Consider the following 22,536-nt stretch of genomic DNA (forward strand, 5'->3'; position numbering starts at 1 on the left):
TTTTTTAATATAAACTTCTATGAAACTACCATGTGAAAAGTTAATGCAGGATTTAAAATTGTTTTGCAAGACATAAGGGTTATGATAATGATAATGTTAATGTTTGTCAATTTGTAGGCCTACCTGTTTATTATGCTATTTGTTAACATTGTTAATAAAAAAAAATATATAAAATGTATATGTACATATATACAGTATAATTATGGCAGGCCTATAGTGGCTGATATACTTTAAAATAAACCTTTGTTTTCTATGATGATGTCCGGCACACTTATTTATTTATTTATTTATTTATTTGTAGCCAAAATTGAAGCTGCATACCCCTAACATTGCGCCCCTGGGGACATTAAATGCAAGAATAAGTCAGTAATATTACATGTAGGCCTATAGTAAGAGTAACAAATGCATTTGAGAGTAACTGTCATTCCAGTTCAGTAAAATAAATGAAAATGCAAAAAGAGATATTTTGAAAGAGTTTACACTTTATATTTGTGTGCTTTTTGGACAAATCAACAAACTCGTCTCCATACCGGCGTGATGACTCCGATCCGCAACCAGATGAACTGGATAAATATTGTGAAAGTTCTGATCCCATCTGACTTCTGACTTATAATGTTGCCTAAATCATAATCATACACTGTTCGTTCTTTGTGTGTGTGAACTCTCCCTTAAAGTGAAAATCGCTCCCCTGCATGAGTGACAAATAGGTCACAAAAGAAAGCGCTTTTCTTTCTGTTTCTGTTTTCTTGTGCTCTTGGTCCAGAGGTGGAGATCGAGGAGCTGCAGGAGCTGCCTATACTTTGGTAGGTTATATGCCAATACCGTAGCGAGAAGATGGACTTTACTGATATTTTCACAACTACGTCATTTAAATATTTAATAGCCTATATTAATCGATTAAAACTTATCACAAAAATATTAATTAGAATGAAGATATACCTAATGATATAATACTGAGTGATTAACAGATTTGCTCTTTTTTGATTGCATTCTGATTTTGTAACTTTTTCAATGAACCTACGTTATTTGTTGTATTTGTTGTATCGTTATTCATAATATTTTGAACCAACGTTGAAACCAAAAGCCAATACCAAGAAAACCAAGCCACCAAAACCATTTAATGTCATTTTTAAATTATTGTCCATAAATTCAGCTGATTTGGAGTTTTTGGAAACACTTAACAATAAAGCTTTAATTTAATAACATTAATACAATGGATTAATAACGATGAATTCTACAGGATTTATTAATCTAGGTTCATGTTAAAACTAAGCTACTGATTCGGAAATTAAAATGAGTATTTTTATTACCTAACATTAACATGGATTAATAAATGCTGTAATATATGTATAGCTATATTATATTATTCATTTTTAGTTCATGTTTGCTAATTGATTAAATAGACTTAAATATTATGTGTGTCAAGCTAAGGAGACGAAAACGGGCAGAAAGTTGCATAAACTCAGTGAATCACCAGTATTTATCACTAGAATAACTAATGGTGTTGTATCAGTTCCTGTTTCAGAATCTTACTGTTCCCTTTTTCAGTCAGTTCAGACTCAGTATCAGCTCTATACACGCTGCACATCTCTTCTTCAGTCAGTGGTCACAACACATCAAATACTCCAGCTGAACAAACTCCCGGCGTACATAGAACTCCTCAACAAGTGAGTTATTTCATATATTTCATTTATTTAAACTTTTATAAAAATGGTAATTTGTAAATCAAAAAGAACGAAGTTTAAAGTCTTATTCTGTGCAAAATATATTTTGATAATTGTGAATATTATAACTGTAAAACATGAACTATTAAACAACCCTATTTTTTAAAACAGTACAATAACAACGAGTGTGTTGTGTGTAGATTTGTTGTTTAATAATAATCAATGCTGAGTGACAGAGATTTGTGTAAATGTAACTGATAGCTTAGAATTTTAAGCAACACTTTACAATAAGCTTTCTTTTAGGACTATTTAACGATGATGACTTTTACATGCATTTATTAATCTTAGTTCATGTTAATTTCAACATCTAGCCTACTAATTCAGAAATTACATTTGTATTTTATTAAATAGCCTTTTATTAAAGTCCCTGTAAAGGCAATTCTAAAAAAAAGTTCTAAGCACATTATAAATGTTAGAAATGTATTGCTAAAACATATTACAAAGACTGTGAACTGTGAAGTTCTGAAATGTGGAGTTAGACCGTTAAACAGTTTTTCACCATTGCTATTTTCCGGATTTTTTGGGCGGGTCTAAAACGGGGCTCGATGACGCACTGGAGCCCCTGAGCTCCTGGACACGCCCCTACTTGATGACGCACTAGAGCCACTGAGGCTGGTGCTCCACTAACAATATAAATAGAGCACATTTGCATCAGTTTGGCGCTCAATCGCGAGTTACTGTCAGTACTATTATTAGTTACTACAGCGTACAGTTTGCTAGTTAGCTATGTCTTCGTCACGGAAATGCGTACTACCTGGATGCGATCATGTAGCTACAAAACAAATCGGTGTCCTTATTTAAATTTCCTAAAAACGATCACATCAAGAAGAGGTGGATTAATTTTGTGAAGAGCCACGTTGATGGAGGGCTGAGGATCACAGCTAACAGCCTCTGTAGTGATCATTTTACACGGGATAGTTTTATAAACTTTCGTCGGAGACAACTGGGATTCACTGATAATCCGCCGTTACTGGTGAATGGACTATCTCCCGCCTCGGCCTTCATCCTCCCGTCGCGCCGACAACTGGTGCCATCATCGGCAGTGCGTCCCCACCAATGAGTATAAGTTGCCTTGTGTGGTGTGCTTATGTAAATACAGTAATTATTGTAGGTAGTCCACAGCTTTCGGTAGTCGACGGCAGCTTTTCCGCGAGTGGGCGTGGTTTCAGCGCAGCCAGCGGACACGCCCCCAGCATTTGAGAGCAGAAACTAGCCTACTGCTAATTTTTTCAAGATTTTGATAGCTTATTTTATGTACTTGCCGGCTTTTTTTTATCATTCAAATTTGGCTGGGTGGCTAATAACACATTTTTCTGTGGTGTGACAAACTCAGAACACATACTTAATTTTGACTTTACAGGGACTTTAAAGGATTAATAAAAGCTGTATTGCTCATTGTTATACACGTTATCTAATACATTTAATAATGTAACTGTGAGTCGCAGTGTCAAGTCTAGTCTCAAGCAAATAGTTGCTTTTCAACCATTCGTCACACACTCTCATTACACTGACCACAAGAGAAATACCGTTTCTCCTGGACGGACATTTACAGGATGTGATTAATTATGCAGCCTCTAGATGGCGCGTGACTGTCAATGTGAATCTGTCACTGTAAATGTTAATGTATCTGTCCCTGTCCAGACTCTTCAGTCTCGAGTGTTTGTCCATCAGTGTCCTGCTGTCTGTCTGCTATCTAGAAGATGATGAGGACTTCTGTTTGTTCCTCTGAGGGTATGATTATTCTTTACTCAACATATTATTAATTTATTAACACACTCGCGGTCAAAACATGAGTTTAGTGTCATTTGTTTCTGAATAAAAATCTGCACTGAAATAATTGAGTGTGTTTGAGTTGATGTTCATCTTTTGTAGAAATGTATCAGTCTCTGGATGATCCTCTCTCTGTAGAGGAGACCCGAGCAGAACCGGCCCAGAGTTCAGTGCGGCCATGTTCACTCACACACGAGTAAGAGTGTGTGTGAGCGATGATGATGATGATGAAGATGATGAAGAGCAGCAGGACAATCTACTACAAATTCATATTTTTCTTTTTGTATTAAATAGTTTCTGTGATCACTTATCAAAAGAATGATTACAAAAGCCTGTTTCATTCCTTTTCATTTCTCATTCCATAGCTTTTTTCCACACAATGGAAGTCAATTACAACTGTCTGGTTACCAACATATATTTACATATATTTATATATATAATTATACAGGTTTGGAACAACTTGAGGGAGAGTAGAATTTTCATTTTCAGGTGAACTGTCTCTTTAAATGGATTGTCATCTCTCACATCTCCACCTGTAATGCTGCAGTGACAGAGACAGACTGAAACTGCTATTTTATGCATTCTGCAAAGAAAAACTTGATTTATTAAGATGGCGTGGGGAAACTGCTATCATCAACCAGATGAAATTGGGGGACAATTAAAAGAGATGGTAGCAGAATTTATAAAGGATAAATTTGATTACAGTTTTTTTCTTTTTTTCAAAACTTTACACACAGACATATAGAATCAGTGTATGAATCTCAACAATGGTGACAAAATAATATTCGATTAGGAAAGGGAAATTACTAAGACAATTCAGATCATAAATTATTCATACTGCAATGCATGATGGGAGCTATGAATGAGTTTTGATTGGTGGCACCCAGAATGCACTGCAACATGCTTTATTATTGTCACCATTGTTGAGAATCACAAGCTGATTCTTGATGTCTGTGTGTCCAAACAAAATTCCATTTTCAATGACTCTTGATCAGAACAACTTTTAAGAAATCTTTTGGATTATATTGAAAAATATGGATTTTATGCTGTTAAATCACTGTGATGCTGTAATGACCAATATACATTATAGTCAGAGATTAGGACTAAATGAGTTCAGTGATTCAGGTCAAATGATTGTAAAATAATGTTTATGCTAAAACATAACCAACACCATCAGATCACATTTTCTCTTTGTTCCTCTGGCTGTCATAACTCATACAGAAACCAAACAAAATCTAAAGTTAAACATTTAAAGGTCAACTGCCCAACTAAAGCAAACACTGATCTTCATAATGGTGACTAAAATGTGATTTTTCTTCTTCAGTGATTCTGCTTGTTAACATCAGGTGTCTTCAATAATGTTCAATCATCACTCATTCAATCAATCACTTCAATAGGACATTAACTTTAACACTCTTCAGTGTTAATTTAACACTCATATTTTAACACTTTAACACTCTTGTGTCTTTAACACTCTTGAGTTTTTGCCATGTAGTAACATTCAGGAAACTTGACATTTTTATGTTCTTGGAATGTTAGAAATCAACGTTACTATCATGTTTAATTTTTAATCGAAAAGTCAGTTTAAAGAACGTTTGAGGAACATTATACCTTTTAAAACTCGTTCCTCTAACGTCAAGAAAACATTTTTCACGGTCCCAGAACCAACACTGAATATTTGGAGAACGTTCTTATAACAAAATTCTTTTAGCTGGGGAGGCTGTGATGAATGTTTAAAAAAGGAAATCAAGATACTTCCTGTTAGATTTTTGTGTGTTACATGGAGAATTGTGTGTTGTGGTTTGCAAAAAGTGTTTTATGTAACTGAAAACTGTGTCAATGCTGAGAATTAGTGTATTGTTTTGCAGATTTGATATGTGGTTATGGTCAGTGGTTAAAGTGGGATTTGGTAGGTGGGGGAACCCTCAAATTTTGTGTAGGTACAACAGGGTAAAATGACTCACCATGGGACAACATATTGATTATCATGGTATAGCAATACTTTTTGGGACATGAGTGTCACTGTGGCACCACATATCACAAGGTTTCAGAATGACAAAAAATATTCAGAGTCACAGAAACACCTGTCACATACTTAAAGATGTAAACAGGATGATTGCGCAAGATTTACGTGAGATACAGTTGTTGCCATGTGGGCAAGCGGCAGAGACAAACAGGAAGATGTTTTTAATTGAAGAGGTATAAAGATGTTACAAAATACATTATAAATGTAAAAGAAAACGAATAATCAGAAAAACAAGAGTGTCGCCAAATTAATGAAATAATCAAAACATAACTCCCATTACTGGGTAACCCAAACCTCTAGAACTAACCAAAAGAAAAATGCAGAAACAAACCCGAAATATTCAGCGTAGGCCTACGTCGCCTTAAATAAACGCTGACTAAATAAAAAGAAAAACAATGGGTGGCGATCACTCTCCAACTAACTAACTAACTAACTAACTAACTAACTAACTAACTAACTAACAGAAAACAATGCTATCTACCGTGAAATTGTTAGATTACTAACACAGACAGTTCTATTTAACCAGTTTCACTTTCACTTTGAATAGGCCTTACAATATCTTATCGCTTGAAGTGGGGCCTTTGCAGGGAGCGGGGCACTTGTGTGGCATCTAGCCGTCAGGAACGCACTTGGGGAAGGGAGCAACGATAGACAATGACTGGATCCGAAGACTTATGCATCTCTGGCCAGTGGCCACCCCTGTGCGGAAGCATTTCAGCTGCATTTACAGCGGACTTTCCTCGTTCAAAGAACTATGACATTGGCACAAAGACCATGTACAAACTCCTACTGAACTAAGTTGTCACTACACCTATTAATACGGAAAAAATAACAAGCCCAAAGATTAAGTGAACATGGCAACACTGTAAGTGCGCGCTTGGCGAATCAGAATTTACGAGCATTAACAAAAACACAGCAGAGCGAGACGCGCGCGCAACGCTCAAACATGTTCTTTAAGCGAATGTTTTCATAGAAAAAAATAATGGAAAAGTTACGCAGTGGAATGAACCCCCCCCCCCCCCCTGAAATAACATGAAATAACCAAATGCTAGAGCAGTACAAGTGTTGCCACCGGTGTGGGCGTGGCCTAAATGCGCTCTGTCTCTTTAGTGGTGCAGAGCCAAATGGGCGGAGCTTGTCTTCCTATTGGCTGCAACGGGCCAATCAGTAGTGAGACCATTTGTCCTGTGAAGCTCTTATCTTATCTGGAATATGCTGCTGAATGAAGCGCTTAGTGAAGCTGAGGCTGTGTGACAGAGAGATGATATTTCTTCATGAAACTTGACTTTACAAAAATTTAACTCAATCAACAGGATTACACAAATGACCAGTGTAGGACAGCAATACTCTACTGCAAATCTTATTAGAAGAATAGAGAGGTAAAACCTTCGGGCACGAACACTGAATATGTCTGCGTTACACATTTCGAAGCTAATTTTCCTGTGCTAAAGATGAAAACCATTGTCATTATCAAATTGGCATTTGTTTCTGGTAAGTAGACTGTTTATTTAATTGGTTGATTCTTGTTGTTTACTGGAAAAAAACTACTATCAGTTTATTCCTCATTATTCTAATACAGTGGTTCTGATTTGCAGTTCTGGTTGTTGCTGGGTCGAAGATCGAGGCGATCGATGGACAGAATGCTACAATATCCTTCGACATCGATGAAGTGGAGAAAGCAGATGAAGTGAAGATTATTTTTAAAGAAGACAAGAAGGAATATGCTGTAGTTATTGCGCAGAAGCCTTGGGTCTATGATGATCCTCCCTCACCTGGAGTTACACTGATATTAGGAAAAGGATGTTTGTCTGTAATCATTCAGAATATCAGCATCTCCAGATCAGGACTCTATAAAGCAGAAGTCTACACTGGAGAGAAAGTGTGTGAGGTGACCGCTACACTTGTTGTCAACAGTGAGTATTGTTACGCTTTTCTGATTGGTTGATATGGAATGAACGCAACAGTAAAATGGATAATGGTGAAATGACTGTGAAACAACAGCATAAAGCCACACCGTTTCCAGACCTATAATTGTTTCTCAACAACCCAAATAACCACATATTTCACTCACTTCTGCCTTTTAAGTCTCAATCATAGAGTGTAATCAGAATACAAAGAAGAGAAACTCTACTTCAGTAGTTTCAATTAACACAAATGCGGTATAGAAACACAAAACCACAACATCATGTGGGTTGAAGATGACGAGACCTCAAACTGTTGCACACAGTCTGAGGTCTAAAAAAACACAGATGATGATGATTGCATTTTAAATAGGCCTAGTTTAAACACAATCTCATGCAAGTGCGTATCTATACCACGAAAGTTATTTCTCGTGCCATTTATACGCCAAAAATGGTTTTAGCGTGCATATGCTATACGCACTGAAAACCCCTTGGGTAGGATTAGTGTGGGTAGTGTGTGCGTATTACACACCATAAAGTGCGTATCATATGCAAGCGAAAACTGCGTAGCATATTGTTACGACCCTCCTATGACTCATACCCGTCTATGGCTTTTAGGAGGGGAACACATATAACCATCTCAGACACGTCACGCTATAACACTGATTGAGGTGAGAAAACACGAGAGACCACTGAATAAAGTGAATAAGTTTTAATAAATATGATAATGAATAAAGATATAACAGAACCAACCACAAAGGAAAAAGGGGAAACTCAATTGTGCCAAAGTAATGAAAGTAACATAAACATAATGGTTATCTAACACATTAAACAACTAATACTAGGATACAAAGAAAACCCAAAAAGAAAAGTCTTCAACGTCCATGACGTCATAACTAAAACTACACTAACTAAAAAACATAAATACAGCGGGTGGCACAATTCCCTGACTAGTGTTTTTAATACAGACCGATTTCCCTACGTGTGCACCATGTACGTCACGTGACAAACTTACTCATCCCCTTCTTCTCTGTAGACCGCCACACTCACAAATGAGAAGGTTTTGGACGCAGCCAAAACAAAGATCAATGAGCATACATGTGAACAACGTACAAGGTTCTCTCAAAACAAGACAAGGTTCTCTCAAAATACGACCAGGCAAAGTTCTCACAAGACAGACAAGGCAAGGTTCTCTCCCAGCCTGCAGCAGCATGGTCTTTAAGTATCCACTTCACCGGGTGTCACTCATCACGCTAATTGCCGATCCCGCCTTCCAAGGCGCGGCCACTCATTGTCTTAACTGACAAGCACGATAGCCAATCAGCAACATCCTAAGAAAAGTGAAAGTGAGAGAAACAGATAGAGCGGAAAAACAATTCCCCCCCCCCCACACACACAAACGCTCCTTACGGACGTAACACCCCCACATTTAAGATGTTAAACCCGACGTTTAAATAAAACAATAACACCAAAACTTCATCATACCCACACTTTTAAGATTCAGGCTCTAGAAAGAGTATCTGCGAGGATATTTTCAGATCCCTTCTTATGGTGAATCTCCAGCTGAAAATTCTGTATGAACAAAGCCCAACGCATTAATCGTTGGTTTGCATTATACATGCGAGACAAAAATACAAGGGGTTGGTGATCCGTAAACACAAGAATAGGCAAATTAGAAGAACCCAGATAAACTTCGAAGAATTGTAACGCTAGTAACAATGCCAAGGTTTCCTTCTCGATGGTAGAATAGTTTGCTTGATACTTGTTAAACTTACGCGAAAAAAACACACTGGATGGTCCACTCCATCCTGCGTTTCCTGAATCAGAACTGCACCAGCGCCTACTGCGCTCGCATCAACCTCTAACTTGAATGCCCGCTCAAATTGAGGAGCGATCAAAACAGGGTTTGTACACATTAATGCTTTCGCATTTTCAAAGGCTACCTGACATTCATCTGTCCACACAAAAATTTTCTTAGGGCTGAGGAGATCCGTAAGCGGGGTTACCACGGTAGCGAAATTCTTGCAGAAACTTCGGTAATACCCAATCATACCCAGAAAACGCCTCAACTCTCGCCTTGTAACTGGCACCGGGAAAACGGTAATAGCCGCCACTTTCTCTTCCACTGGCTTTACTTTTCCATTTCCCACACGTTTTCCCAAATAAGTCACAGTTGCTTGACCAAACACGCATTTCGCGAGGTTAACAGTTAACGACGCACGTTCCAACCGTTCAAACACAGTACGTAACAAAGTCAAATGTTCATTCCAGTCATTGGAAAAGATCACTAAATCGTCCAGATATGCTCTACAATTCGGAACGCCAGCAAGAACAGTTTGTATCAACCGCTGGAACGTAGCAGGTGCGTTTCGTAACCCGAACGCCATAACTTGGTACTGTAGGAAAGAATCCGGAGTTACAAAAGCAGATATGTCAGACGCGCGTGCTGTTAATGGCACTTGCCAGTACCCCTTCAATAGGTCAAGTTTACTAACGACTTTTGCTGAACCAACACTATCAACGCAATCCTCCATTCTCGGTAATGGATAGCAATCAGGTACGGTGACAGCGTTAACCTTTCGGTAGTCCGTACAAAAACGGAAAGAACCATCAGGTTTCTTTACCAACAGACATGGCGAACTCCATGGACTATGACTATGACGAGCTAAATAATTTTCTAACAAATAGTCAGTTTCAACCTTCATTGCAGATCTCTTAATTTCGTTAACACGATATGGATGTTGCTTTATCGGTTTGGCATCTTTAACTTCAATGTCATGTTCCAGAACACCAGTCTGAGAGGGAACATCAGAAAATAAAGCTGGGAATGACATGATAAGTGCCATCACATCACCTCTTTTCTCATTGGGTACAGAAGACAAATGAGAAGACAGATTAGACAGTATAGCAGAGTTTTCCAACTTACTACACTGTTGCGGAGTATTTCTCAACATCAATCCATCCTCATCAGCATTCGCATCACCCTCTACAACAGACAAAACTGGTGGCGTTACTAACACTACATTGTCAGTGTCCTGCTTCACAGGCTCACACTCGTCACGTTCCTGATAGGCTTTAAGCATGTTAATGTGGCAAACACGCGTTTTGCGCCGTCTGTCAGGAGTGCAAATTACATAATCCGTATCACTAAGTTTCTTAACAACATTATACGGACCCGAAAATTTAGCAGACAAAGCTGACCCTGGTATCGGTAATAATACTACCACTTTATCATTAGGCAGAAAAGACCGTGCCACAGCATGTCTATCAAATCGATCCTTCATCTCTGATTGCGCGTTTGTCAAAAACTTGCGCGCAAGGTCGCAAGCACCATGTAACTTCGCTCGGAATCGATTAACATAATCAAGAACGTTCGTTCGTTTCTCTGTTTTATCCTCTAACATCTGGTCTTTTAGAACTTTTAATGGTCCTCGAAGTGTATGTCCAAAAACCATCTCGGCTGGACTAAATCCAAGTGATTCTTGCACACTTTCTCGCGCCGCAAATAACACTAACGGAATACCTTCATCCCAATCTTTACTTGTGTCCATACAAAATTTTCGGAGCATGGCTTTCAAAGTCTGATGAAATCTTTCAATTGCACCTGGACTCTCTGGATGGTATGCACTAGATATACGATGTTCGATAGACAAAGACTTCAATGTTTGCGTAAAAACTCGTGACAAAAAGTTAGTCCCTTGATCTGTTTGGACAACTTTCGGAAGTCCAAACGTAGAAAAGAACTTGATCAACGCTTTCAGAACAACAGGAGCCGTAATCTTCCGTAACGGAATAGCTTCAGGAAATCTGGTCGCTCTACACATAATAGTACAGAGATATTGGTTACCTGCCTTCGTTTTCGGTAGCGGTCCGACACAGTCAATCAGTACCTCCTCAAACGCTTCTCCGATAACTGGAATTGGAGACAGTGGAGCAGGCGAGATAACCTGATTCGGCTTTCCTGCAATTTGACACGTATGACATGTACGACAAAGCTTAGCCACATCTCGTTTCAGTCCAGGCCAAAAAAAATGCTGCAGAATGCGATGGTAAGTTTTAGTTACCCCTAAATGTCCAGAGAACAAATGTTCATGTGCTAAACTCAAAACATGAGAACTATATCTGAGTGGAACTACCACTTGATATACCACGTTCCAATCTAGATCCTCCTCAACATTAGCACACCACTTTCACATAAGCAAACCATTGTCTCTGAAATATGCAGTATTTCTTTTCTTAGCGGCCTCACAACTTATCACAGCTGATAAACATTTCTTCAAAGAAGAATCATCATTTTGCGCCATCACAATCTGAGAACGAGTAACTGGTAAATTTAACGAAACAAAACCTTCTAACACATTCTCTGAATTCTTCACCTTAAGAACCTTTTCAGAAATTTTATTTGTCTCTAAAACTCTCTCACCCTCTGCCCACACATCTCCGATCAGTGAATCAGCCAAGTCAACTTCACCCACCGTTTTAGCTGACTGAGCACGAGTCATGGCACAGGAAGAAAACACTTCAGGGTGCTGACTGACAACATCACCTAACAAACAAACCTGTGGAACATCAGTCACTTCTAGAACTGGCAAAACTTTGCCTCCAGCTAAATAATTTCCCAGTATGAGAGTTATTCCTTTAACAGGAAGTGATTTCCGAATTCCAACTCGTACAACACCTGAAAGTAGAGAACATCGTAAGTGTACATTATGCAAAGGCACAGACACTACTTGCATTTCTATTCCACGAATCAACACACTTGAGCCACAATATGATTCTTCAGAGAACGGTAATACATCAGACAGCATAATAGATTGCATGGCACCAGTATCTCGGAGAATAGAGATTTCTCTCCGATCCTCTTCCTTTCCAGACAACGAAACAAATCCTGGCATAACGAAAGGTTCATAATTTGCATCAAAGCCCTCAGTACAACACGATAGTTCTGACGGTGGTACAGTCTTTACGAACGCAACACTTTTCGGGTCCCTAGATTGCTGTTTACGCATCAGCACCGGGCAATCAGCAATCAAATGTCCGGGTTTATGGCAATAAAAGCAATCCCTTAGCTCTTTCGAATTCGGCACACCAGATTTTTCCCGAACACTCTGAGTTCGAGATGGAAAACCAGTCCCGCTCTTTTCACTACGTGTCACGAAAAATGCACCCTTATGAGTGAGCATAAACTCGTTTGCTAAAACAGCAGCTGGCGCTAACGCATTAACCTTCTGTTCGTTCAAATAGACGACCACACGTTCGGATAAACATCCCTTAAACTCCTCAAGCAGAATTAATTCCCTTAAGGAATTGAAATCATCAACCTTAGTTGCACTGCACCATTTATCAAAGAGAAGAGCCTTCTCTCTTGAAAATTCAACAAAGGTTTGAGACAAGCTCTTCTTATGGCCTCTAAATTTCTGCCTATAGGCTTCTGGGACTAATTCGTAAGCACGTAAAATTGCTAATTTTACAGCGTCATAGTTTAAACTGTCCTCTAAGGAAAGAGTAGAGAACACCTCTCTAACCTCTAACCTCTGATTTGCAGTTCTGGTTGTTGCTGGGTCGAAGATCGAGGCGATCGATGGACAGAATGCTACAATATCCTTCGACATCGATGAAGTGGAGAAAGCAGATGAAGTGAAGATTATTTTTAAAGAAGACAAGAAGGAATATGCTGTAGTTATTGCGCAGAAGCCTTGGGTCTATGATGATCCTCCCTAACCTGGAGTTACACTGATATTAGGAAAAGGATGTTTGTCTGTAATCATTCAGAATATCAGCATCTCCAGATCAGGACTCTATAAAGCAGAAGTCTACACTGGAGAGAAAGTGTGTGAGGTGACCGCTACACTTGTTGTCAACAGTGAGTATTGTTACGCTTTTCTGATTGGTCGATATGGAAGGAACGCAACAGTAAAATGGATAATGGTGAAATGACTGTGAAACAACAGCATAAAGCCACACCGTTTCCAGACCTATAATTGTTTCTCAACAACCCAAATAACCACATATTTCACTCACTTCTGCCTTTTAAGTCTCAATCATAGAGTGTAATCAGAATACAAAGAAGAGAAACTCTACTTCAGTAGTTTCAATTAACACAAATGCGGTATAGAAACACAAAACCACAACATCATGTGGGTTGAAGATGACGAGACCTCAAACTGTTGCACACAGTCTGAGGTCTAAAAAAACACAGATGATGATGATTGCATTTTAAATAGGCCTAGTTTAAACACAATCTCATGCAAGTGCGTATCTATACCACGAAAGTTATTTCTCGTGCCATTTATACGCCAAAAATGGTTTTAGCGTGCATATGCTATACGCACTGAAAACCCCTTGGGTAGGATTAGTGTGGGTAGTGTGTGCGTATTACACACCATAAAGTGCGTATCATATGCAAGCGAAAACTGCGTAGCATATTGTTACGACCCTCCTATGACTCATACCCGTCTATGGCTTTTAGGAGGGGAACACATATAACCATCTCAGACACGTCACGCTATAACACTGATTGAGGTGAGAAAACACGAGAGACCACTGAATAAAGTGAATAAGTTTTAATAAATATGATAATGAATAAAGATATAACAGAACCAACCACAAAGGAAAAAGGGGAAACTCAATTGTGCCAAAGTAATGAAAGTAACAAACATAATGGTTATCTAACACATTAAACAACTAATACTAGGATACAAAGAAAACCCAAAAAGAAAATTCTTCAACGTCCTTGATGTCATAACTAAAACTACACTAACTAAAAAACATAAATACAGCGGGTGGCACAATTCCCTGACTAGTGTTTTTAATACAGACCGATTTCCCTACGTGTGCACCATGTACGTCACGTGACAAACTTACTCATCCCCTTCTTCTCTGTAGACCGCCACACTCACAAATGAGAAGGTTTTGGACGCAGCCAAAACAAAGATCAATGAGCATACATGTGAACAACGTACAAGGTTCTCTCAAAACAAGACAAGGTTCTCTCAAAATACGACCAGGCAAAGTTCTCACAAGACAGACAAGGCAAGGTTCTCTCCCAGCCTGCAGCAGCATGGTCTTTAAGTATCCACTTCACCGGGTGTCACTCATCACGCTAATTGCCGATCCCGCCTTCCAAGGCGCGGCCACTCATTGTCTTAACTGACAAGCACGATAGCCAATCAGCAACATCCTAAGAAAAGTGAAAGTGAGAGAAACAGATAGAGCGGAAAAACAATTCCCCCCCCCCCACACACACAAACGCTCCTTACGGACGTAACACCCCCACATTTAAGATGTTAAACCCGACGTTTAAATAAAACAATAACACCAAAACTTCATCATACCCACACTTTTAAGATTCAGGCTCTAGAAAGAGTATCTGCGAGGATATTTTCAGATCCCTTCTTATGGTGAATCTCCAGCTGAAAATTCTGTATGAACAAAGCCCAACGCATTAATCGTTGGTTTGCATTATACATGCGAGACAAAAATACAAGGGGTTGGTGATCCGTAAACACAAGAATAGGCAAATTAGAAGAACCCAGATAAACTTCGAAGAATTGTAACGCTAGTAACAATGCCAAGGTTTCCTTCTCGATGGTAGAATAGTTTGCTTGATACTTGTTAAACTTACGCGAAAAAAACACACTGGATGGTCCACTCCATCCTGCGTTTCCTGAATCAGAACTGCACCAGCGCCTACTGCGCTCGCATCAACCTCTAACTTGAATGCCCGCTCAAATTGAGGAGCGATCAAAACAGGGTTTGTACACATTAATGCTTTCGCATTTTCAAAGGCTACCTGACATTCATCTGTCCACACAAAAATTTTCTTAGGGCTGAGGAGATCCGTAAGCGGGGTTACCACGGTAGCGAAATTCTTGCAGAAACTTCGGTAATACCCAATCATACCCAGAAAACGCCTCAACTCTCGCCTTGTAACTGGCACCGGGAAAACGGTAATAGCCGCCACTTTCTCTTCCACTGGCTTTACTTTTCCATTTCCCACACGTTTTCCCAAATAAGTCACAGTTGCTTGACCAAACACGCATTTCGCGAGGTTAACAGTTAACGACGCACGTTCCAACCGTTCAAACACAGTACGTAACAAAGTCAAATGTTCATTCCAGTCATTGGAAAAGATCACTAAATCGTCCAGATATGCTCTACAATTCGGAACGCCAGCAAGAACAGTTTGTATCAACCGCTGGAACGTAGCAGGTGCGTTTCGTAACCCGAACGCCATAACTTGGTACTGTAGGAAAGAATCCGGAGTTACAAAAGCAGATATGTCAGACGCGCGTGCTGTTAATGGCACTTGCCAGTACCCCTTCAATAGGTCAAGTTTACTAACGACTTTTGCTGAACCAACACTATCAACGCAATCCTCCATTCTCGGTAATGGATAGCAATCAGGTACGGTGACAGCGTTAACCTTTCGGTAGTCCGTACAAAAACGGAAAGAACCATCAGGTTTCTTTACCAACAGACATGGCGAACTCCATGGACTATGACTATGACGAGCTAAATAATTTTCTAACAAATAGTCAGTTTCAACCTTCATTGCAGATCTCTTAATTTCGTTAACACGATATGGATGTTGCTTTATCGGTTTGGCATCTTTAACTTCAATGTCATGTTCCAGAACACCAGTCTGAGAGGGAACATCAGAAAATAAAGCTGGGAATGACATGATAAGTGCCATCACATCACCTCTTTTCTCATTGGGTACAGAAGACAAATGAGAAGACAGATTAGACAGTATAGCAGAGTTTTCCAACTTACTACACTGTTGCGGAGTATTTCTCAACATCAATCCATCCTCATCAGCATTCGCATCACCCTCTACAACAGACAAAACTGGTGGCGTTACTAACACTACATTGTCAGTGTCCTGCTTCACAGGCTCACACTCGTCACGTTCCTGATAGGCTTTAAGCATGTTAATGTGGCAAACACGCGTTTTGCGCCGTCTGTCAGGAGTGCAAATTACATAATCCGTATCACTAAGTTTCTTAACAACATTATACGGACCCGAAAATTTAGCAGACAAAGCTGACCCTGGTATCGGTAATAATACTACCACTTTATCATTAGGCAGAAAAGACCGTGCCACAGCATGTCTATCAAATCGATCCTTCATCTCTGATTGCGCGTTTGTCAAAAACTTGCGCGCAAGGTCGCAAGCACCATGTAACTTCGCTCGGAATCGATTAACATAATCAAGAACGTTCGTTCGTTTCTCTGTTTTATCCTCTAACATCTGGTCTTTTAGAACTTTTAATGGTCCTCGAAGTGTATGTCCAAAAACCATCTCGGCTGGACTAAATCCAAGTGATTCTTGCACACTTTCTCGCGCCGCAAATAACACTAACGGAATACCTTCATCCCAATCTTTACTTGTGTCCATACAAAATTTTCGGAGCATGGCTTTCAAAGTCTGATGAAATCTTTCAATTGCACCTGGACTCTCTGGATGGTATGCACTAGATATACGATGTTCGATAGACAAAGACTTCAATGTTTGCGTAAAAACTCGTGACAAAAAGTTAGTCCCTTGATCTGTTTGGACAACTTTCGGAAGTCCAAACGTAGAAAAGAACTTGATCAACGCTTTCAGAACAACAGGAGCCGTAATCTTCCGTAACGGAATAGCTTCAGGAAATCTGGTCGCTCTACACATAATAGTACAGAGATATTGGTTACCTGCCTTCGTTTTCGGTAGCGGTCCGACACAGTCAATCAGTACCTCCTCAAACGCTTCTCCGATAACTGGAATTGGAGACAGTGGAGCAGGCGAGATAACCTGATTCGGCTTTCCTGCAATTTGACACGTATGACATGTACGACAAAGCTTAGCCACATCTCGTTTCAGTCCAGGCCAAAAAAAATGCTGCAGAATGCGATGGTAAGTTTTAGTTACCCCTAAATGTCCAGAGAACAAATGTTCATGTGCTAAACTCAAAACATGAGAACTATATCTGAGTGGAACTACCACTTGATATACCACGTTCCAATCTAGATCCTCCTCAACATTAGCACACCACTTTCACATAAGCAAACCATTGTCTCTGAAATATGCAGTATTTCTTTTCTTAGCGGCCTCACAACTTATCACAGCTGATAAACATTTCTTCAAAGAAGAATCATCATTTTGCGCCATCACAATCTGAGAACGAGTAACTGGTAAATTTAACGAAACAAAACCTTCTAACACATTCTCTGAATTCTTCACCTTAAGAACCTTTTCAGAAATTTTATTTGTCTCTAAAACTCTCTCACCCTCTGCCCACACATCTCCGATCAGTGAATCAGCCAAGTCAACTTCACCCACCGTTTTAGCTGACTGAGCACGAGTCATGGCACAGGAAGAAAACACTTCAGGGTGCTGACTGACAACATCACCTAACAAACAAACCTGTGGAACATCAGTCACTTCTAGAACTGGCAAAACTTTGCCTCCAGCTAAATAATTTCCCAGTATGAGAGTTATTCCTTTAACAGGAAGTGATTTCCGAATTCCAACTCGTACAACACCTGAAAGTAGAGAACATCGTAAGTGTACATTATGCAAAGGCACAGACACTACTTGCATTTCTATTCCACGAATCAACACACTTGAGCCACAATATGATTCTTCAGAGAACGGTAATACATCAGACAGCATAATAGATTGCATGGCACCAGTATCTCGGAGAATAGAGATTTCTCTCCGATCCTCTTCCTTTCCAGACAACGAAACAAATCCTGGCATAACGAAAGGTTCATAATTTGCATCAAAGCCCTCAGTACAACACGATAGTTCTGACGGTGGTACAGTCTTTACGAACGCAACACTTTTCGGGTCCCTAGATTGCTGTTTACGCATCAGCACCGGGCAATCAGCAATCAAATGTCCGGGTTTATGGCAATAAAAGCAATCCCTTAGCTCTTTCGAATTCGGCACACCAGATTTTTCCCGAACACTCTGAGTTCGAGATGGAAAACCAGTCCCGCTCTTTTCACTACGTGTCACGAAAAATGCACCCTTATGAGTGAGCATAAACTCGTTTGCTAAAACAGCAGCTGGCGCTAACGCATTAACCTTCTGTTCGTTCAAATAGACGACCACACGTTCGGATAAACATCCCTTAAACTCCTCAAGCAGAATTAATTCCCTTAAGGAATTGAAATCATCAACCTTAGTTGCACTGCACCATTTATCAAAGAGAAGAGCCTTCTCTCTTGAAAATTCAACAAAGGTTTGAGACAAGCTCTTCTTATGGCCTCTAAATTTCTGCCTATAGGCTTCTGGGACTAATTCGTAAGCACGTAAAATTGCTAATTTTACAGCGTCATAGTTTAAACTGTCCTCTAAGGAAAGAGTAGAGAACACCTCTAACGCTTTACCCGTTAAACGACATTGCAATAACAAAGACCAGCAATCCTTTGGCCAACGAAAAGACATAGCAATGCGCTCAAAAGCACTAAAATAGGAATCAATCTCAGCTTCACGAAAAAGTGGCACTAGTATAATATTTTTACTAACATCGAATGAGTTGGTTGCTACGGACGAAACAGACGTTGGGGCAACAGTGGGAGAAGACACTACAGAAGGAGTACGATCAACAGTGGCAGTGGGACTAACACGAGGGAGATCTGGTAGCGCTGCGGAGCCTCCCACAATTCGCATTGCGTCCAGCTCCAGCTGTCGCATCTTTACCTGTTTCTCCGCCTCGATCTCGAATTTACAAACTTGTAATCGCAAATCAATTTCCGCCTGCCGAGCCTGTATTTTCTCCTGTGATTCAAACTGCAAACGAGCCAAACGGACTTTAAGTCTCGTTTCGCTCTTTGAGCCAACAGACAAAGGGGAGAATGGTTCAAACGGAGGTAAACTCACCCTAGCATCAGCCTCAACCTCCGCCGTAGGCGTTAGCTCCTCCTCCTCGCTCACCTTTTCACTCCCCTCAAACGCATCCATCTCCACACTGATCCCAATTGATTGTTTCTCCTGCAATATCAGCACATTCAACTCCACCAAACGGTTAAGTATCACAGACTTAATCTCTCTCTTAAGTGACTGCTTATTTACTGAGATCTGAAAATGACTTGCTATCCTCAACAAATCATCCTTACAACCATCTAATTCCTCTTGCGAAGGACTATCAAGAAACCTTTCTAAAATGAACATCCTAGCGACAATAGAACCGCACGCACAAATCCTCAACACACACAGTGATACAGAAGACAGTGTCATTAACTGGTTATCTGTTTAATTCAGTTGGATCCTGGACGAGCCCCCATTATGTTACGACCCTCCTATGACTCATACCCGTCTAGGGCTTTTAGGAGGGGAACACATATAACCATCTCAGACACGTCACGCTATAACACTGATTGAGGTGAGAAAACACGAGAGACCACTGAATAAAGTGAATAAGTTTTAATAAATATGATAATGAATAAAGATATAACAGAACCAACCACAAAGGAAAAAGGGGAAACTGAATTGTGCCAAAGTAATGAAAGTAACATAAACATAATGGTTATCTAACACATTAAACAACTAATACTAGGATACAAAGAAAACCCAAAAAGAAAAGTCTTCAACGTCCATGACGTCATAACTAAAACTACACTAACTAAAAAACATAAATACAGCGGGTGGCACAATTCCCTGACTAGTGTTTTTAATACAGACCGATTTCCCTACGTGTGCACCATGTACGTCACGTGACAAACTTACTCATCCCCTTCTTCTCTGTAGACCGCCACACTCACAAATGAGAAGGTTTTGGACGCAGCCAAAACAAAGATCAATGAGCATACATGTGAACAACGTACAAGGTTCTCTCAAAACAAGACAAGGTTCTCTCAAAATACGACCAGACAAAGTTCTCACAAGACAGACAAGGCAAGGTTCTCTCCCAGCCTGCAGCAGCATGGTCTTTAAGTATCCACTTCACCGGGTGTCACTCATCACGCTAATTGCCGATCCCGCCTTCCAAGGCGCGGCCACTCATTGTCTTAACTGACAAGCACGATAGCCAATCAGCAACATCCTAAGAAAAGTGAAAGTGAGAGAAACAGATAGAGCGGAAAAACACCCCCCCCCCCCCGCCCCCCCCCCCCCCCCCCCCCCCACACACACACAAACGCTCCTTACGGACGTAACACACATGCACGCTAAAACCATTTTTGGCGTATAAATGGCACGAGAAATAACATTCGTTGTATAGATATACGCACTTTCATGAGATCGGGTTGCATTATTATGCTGTTATATTATGATTAGCCTATATATTTAGTGGCATAAAATGGTCTTGTGTCAATAATATCAGCACAGCTTGGGCACAAACTATAATATGTCTGTGTGCCTGTAATGTACCAGAATCAGGATTATGAAAATATAGGCTATATATATATATATATATAAATAAGTCATGATTTTGTACATAAAGTTGTAAAAAATTAAGTTGTTATTCCTACTTGAGCTTGAATTGACCTTGTTCTAATTTAAATAAATTATATTAATAATTTAAATGACAAAGTAATATGATTGAAAACTGTGAATCCAAACAGGCAAATGATTTTTTTGCAAAATCCCCAGTTGAAAACGATTATAAATTATGACATTCAGATGATGTAAATAATCATGACTTTATCATTAACTCCATGATTTATTTAATGATTTGGAAAAGAAGAAAAAAACTATTGCTTGCTTAATTTGTTGAATGCTGTGCGAACATACAGATCCTTCAAACTTCATGGAAAGATCAAATGCTTGTCTGATAATTTACATTTCTGTGGTATCATCTGTGATAGAGTTGGTTTGTTGTTTATGATCCTCTCTGTTCCTGTTATATCTTCCAGAAGCATCAGTTTCCTCCACAGCTCCTCCACACTCCTCCTCCAGCCCAAAACCTCTCCGCTCCTCTGAACTACAGTGGCTTTATGCTTTAATTCCTCTAGTTATTGTCGTCTCGGGGGGTGTTTACTTCTGCAAACTCAGGAGGGCAAGTATTACTTACATTTATTCTTTTATGAATGGATATGAGCATTACTGCGGTTCTAATAATCTGAGTCTATATTCACCAAAATCTTTCGTCTAGAAGTTTATTCTAACATGGAAATTTAGGAGCAGCTCTTAAAAATGAGGGGCGTTTCGCTCCTCTTACATCTCATACATTTTTCCTCTACGAGTAATTCAAACATTTTAACACGAAAAGTAGCAGCTGAACCCAGAACAGTTTAGATGTCGCCCTCAGGATTCTGTATCACTAAAGAGCATTGCTGAAATGTGTAAATTAAGCTTTGACTTCAGAATCTTTTTATTTGATTTGGTTTACAAGACGTCTTGTAATTGTGTTTTTCTCTAAGCTCAGTTTTCTGTTGTTCTCATTACAGATCGTGTTTTCCAAAGAAAGAATTGGGAACCAGTTGCAGTGATTGTGTGTCCGTCGCCTTGAACGGTTGTGGAGAAAATACTAAAGATCTGCTCACAGATACCGGAGTGTCTTAAAACACTTAATTTCATTCACTTGTTCAAACTGTCCAAATCTGTCCAAATCTGAAGTATCCGAAGTAAATGTGAACTACAAAAAAGAAAAATCACATTAAATATGATTTTTAAAAATCTGTTTCCTGCTACTTTCATGTGGTTTTAAATCTTATTCCAGTCTCATCTCTGGAAATCCTGTCTGACCGCTCTGATTTTTTGTCACTTTCTCACTCCACGTAAAACTTAAAGGTGCTGTATGTAAGTTTCTGACTGTATACTTAAGCATAAAAATACCATAATATGTTTGCAGATATTTAAGCAACATGTTTCTCTGAAAAACACTGCTACAGTTATTCTCCTTTGCATGTTTTGGTGTGTGTGATCCCGCCCCCATTTTATAACCGGTATGAGTTTCTTTCTTCTGATGAAGATATTTTGAAGAATGTTTGTAATCAAACAGGTGATGGACCCCACTGACTTCCACAGTATGTTTTCCTACTATGGAAGTCAATGAGGTCCATCAACATTCTTCAAAATATCATCTTTTGTGTTCAACAGAATAAACTCATAGTTTGGAACAACTTGAGGATGAGTAAAGGATGACAGAAGTTTCATTTTTGGGTGACAGTTTCCTCTTTTTTC

General features: G+C 39.5%; 1 protein-coding gene across 1 annotated transcript; it reads left to right on the forward strand.

Moving 5' to 3' along the window:
• Positions 1-6,725: 6,725 nt before the first annotated feature.
• On the forward strand, positions 6,726-21,696 carry LOC143725555 (uncharacterized). Its single transcript, XM_077218041.1, has 4 exons — positions 6,726-7,011; positions 7,116-7,433; positions 12,967-13,284; positions 21,267-21,696. The coding sequence occupies exons 1-3, from the start codon at positions 6,972-6,974 to the stop codon at positions 13,140-13,142; spliced, it is 534 nt and encodes a 177-aa protein (XP_077074156.1). The 5' UTR covers positions 6,726-6,971; the 3' UTR covers positions 13,143-13,284; positions 21,267-21,696.
• The last annotated feature ends 840 nt before the right edge of the window (positions 21,697-22,536 follow it).

The sequence above is a fragment of the Siphateles boraxobius genome, unplaced genomic scaffold, assembly GCF_051911475.1.
Source record: "Siphateles boraxobius isolate OS27281-9 unplaced genomic scaffold, OSU_SipBor_1 77, whole genome shotgun sequence".
Lineage (NCBI taxonomy): Eukaryota > Metazoa > Chordata > Actinopteri > Cypriniformes > Leuciscidae > Siphateles > Siphateles boraxobius.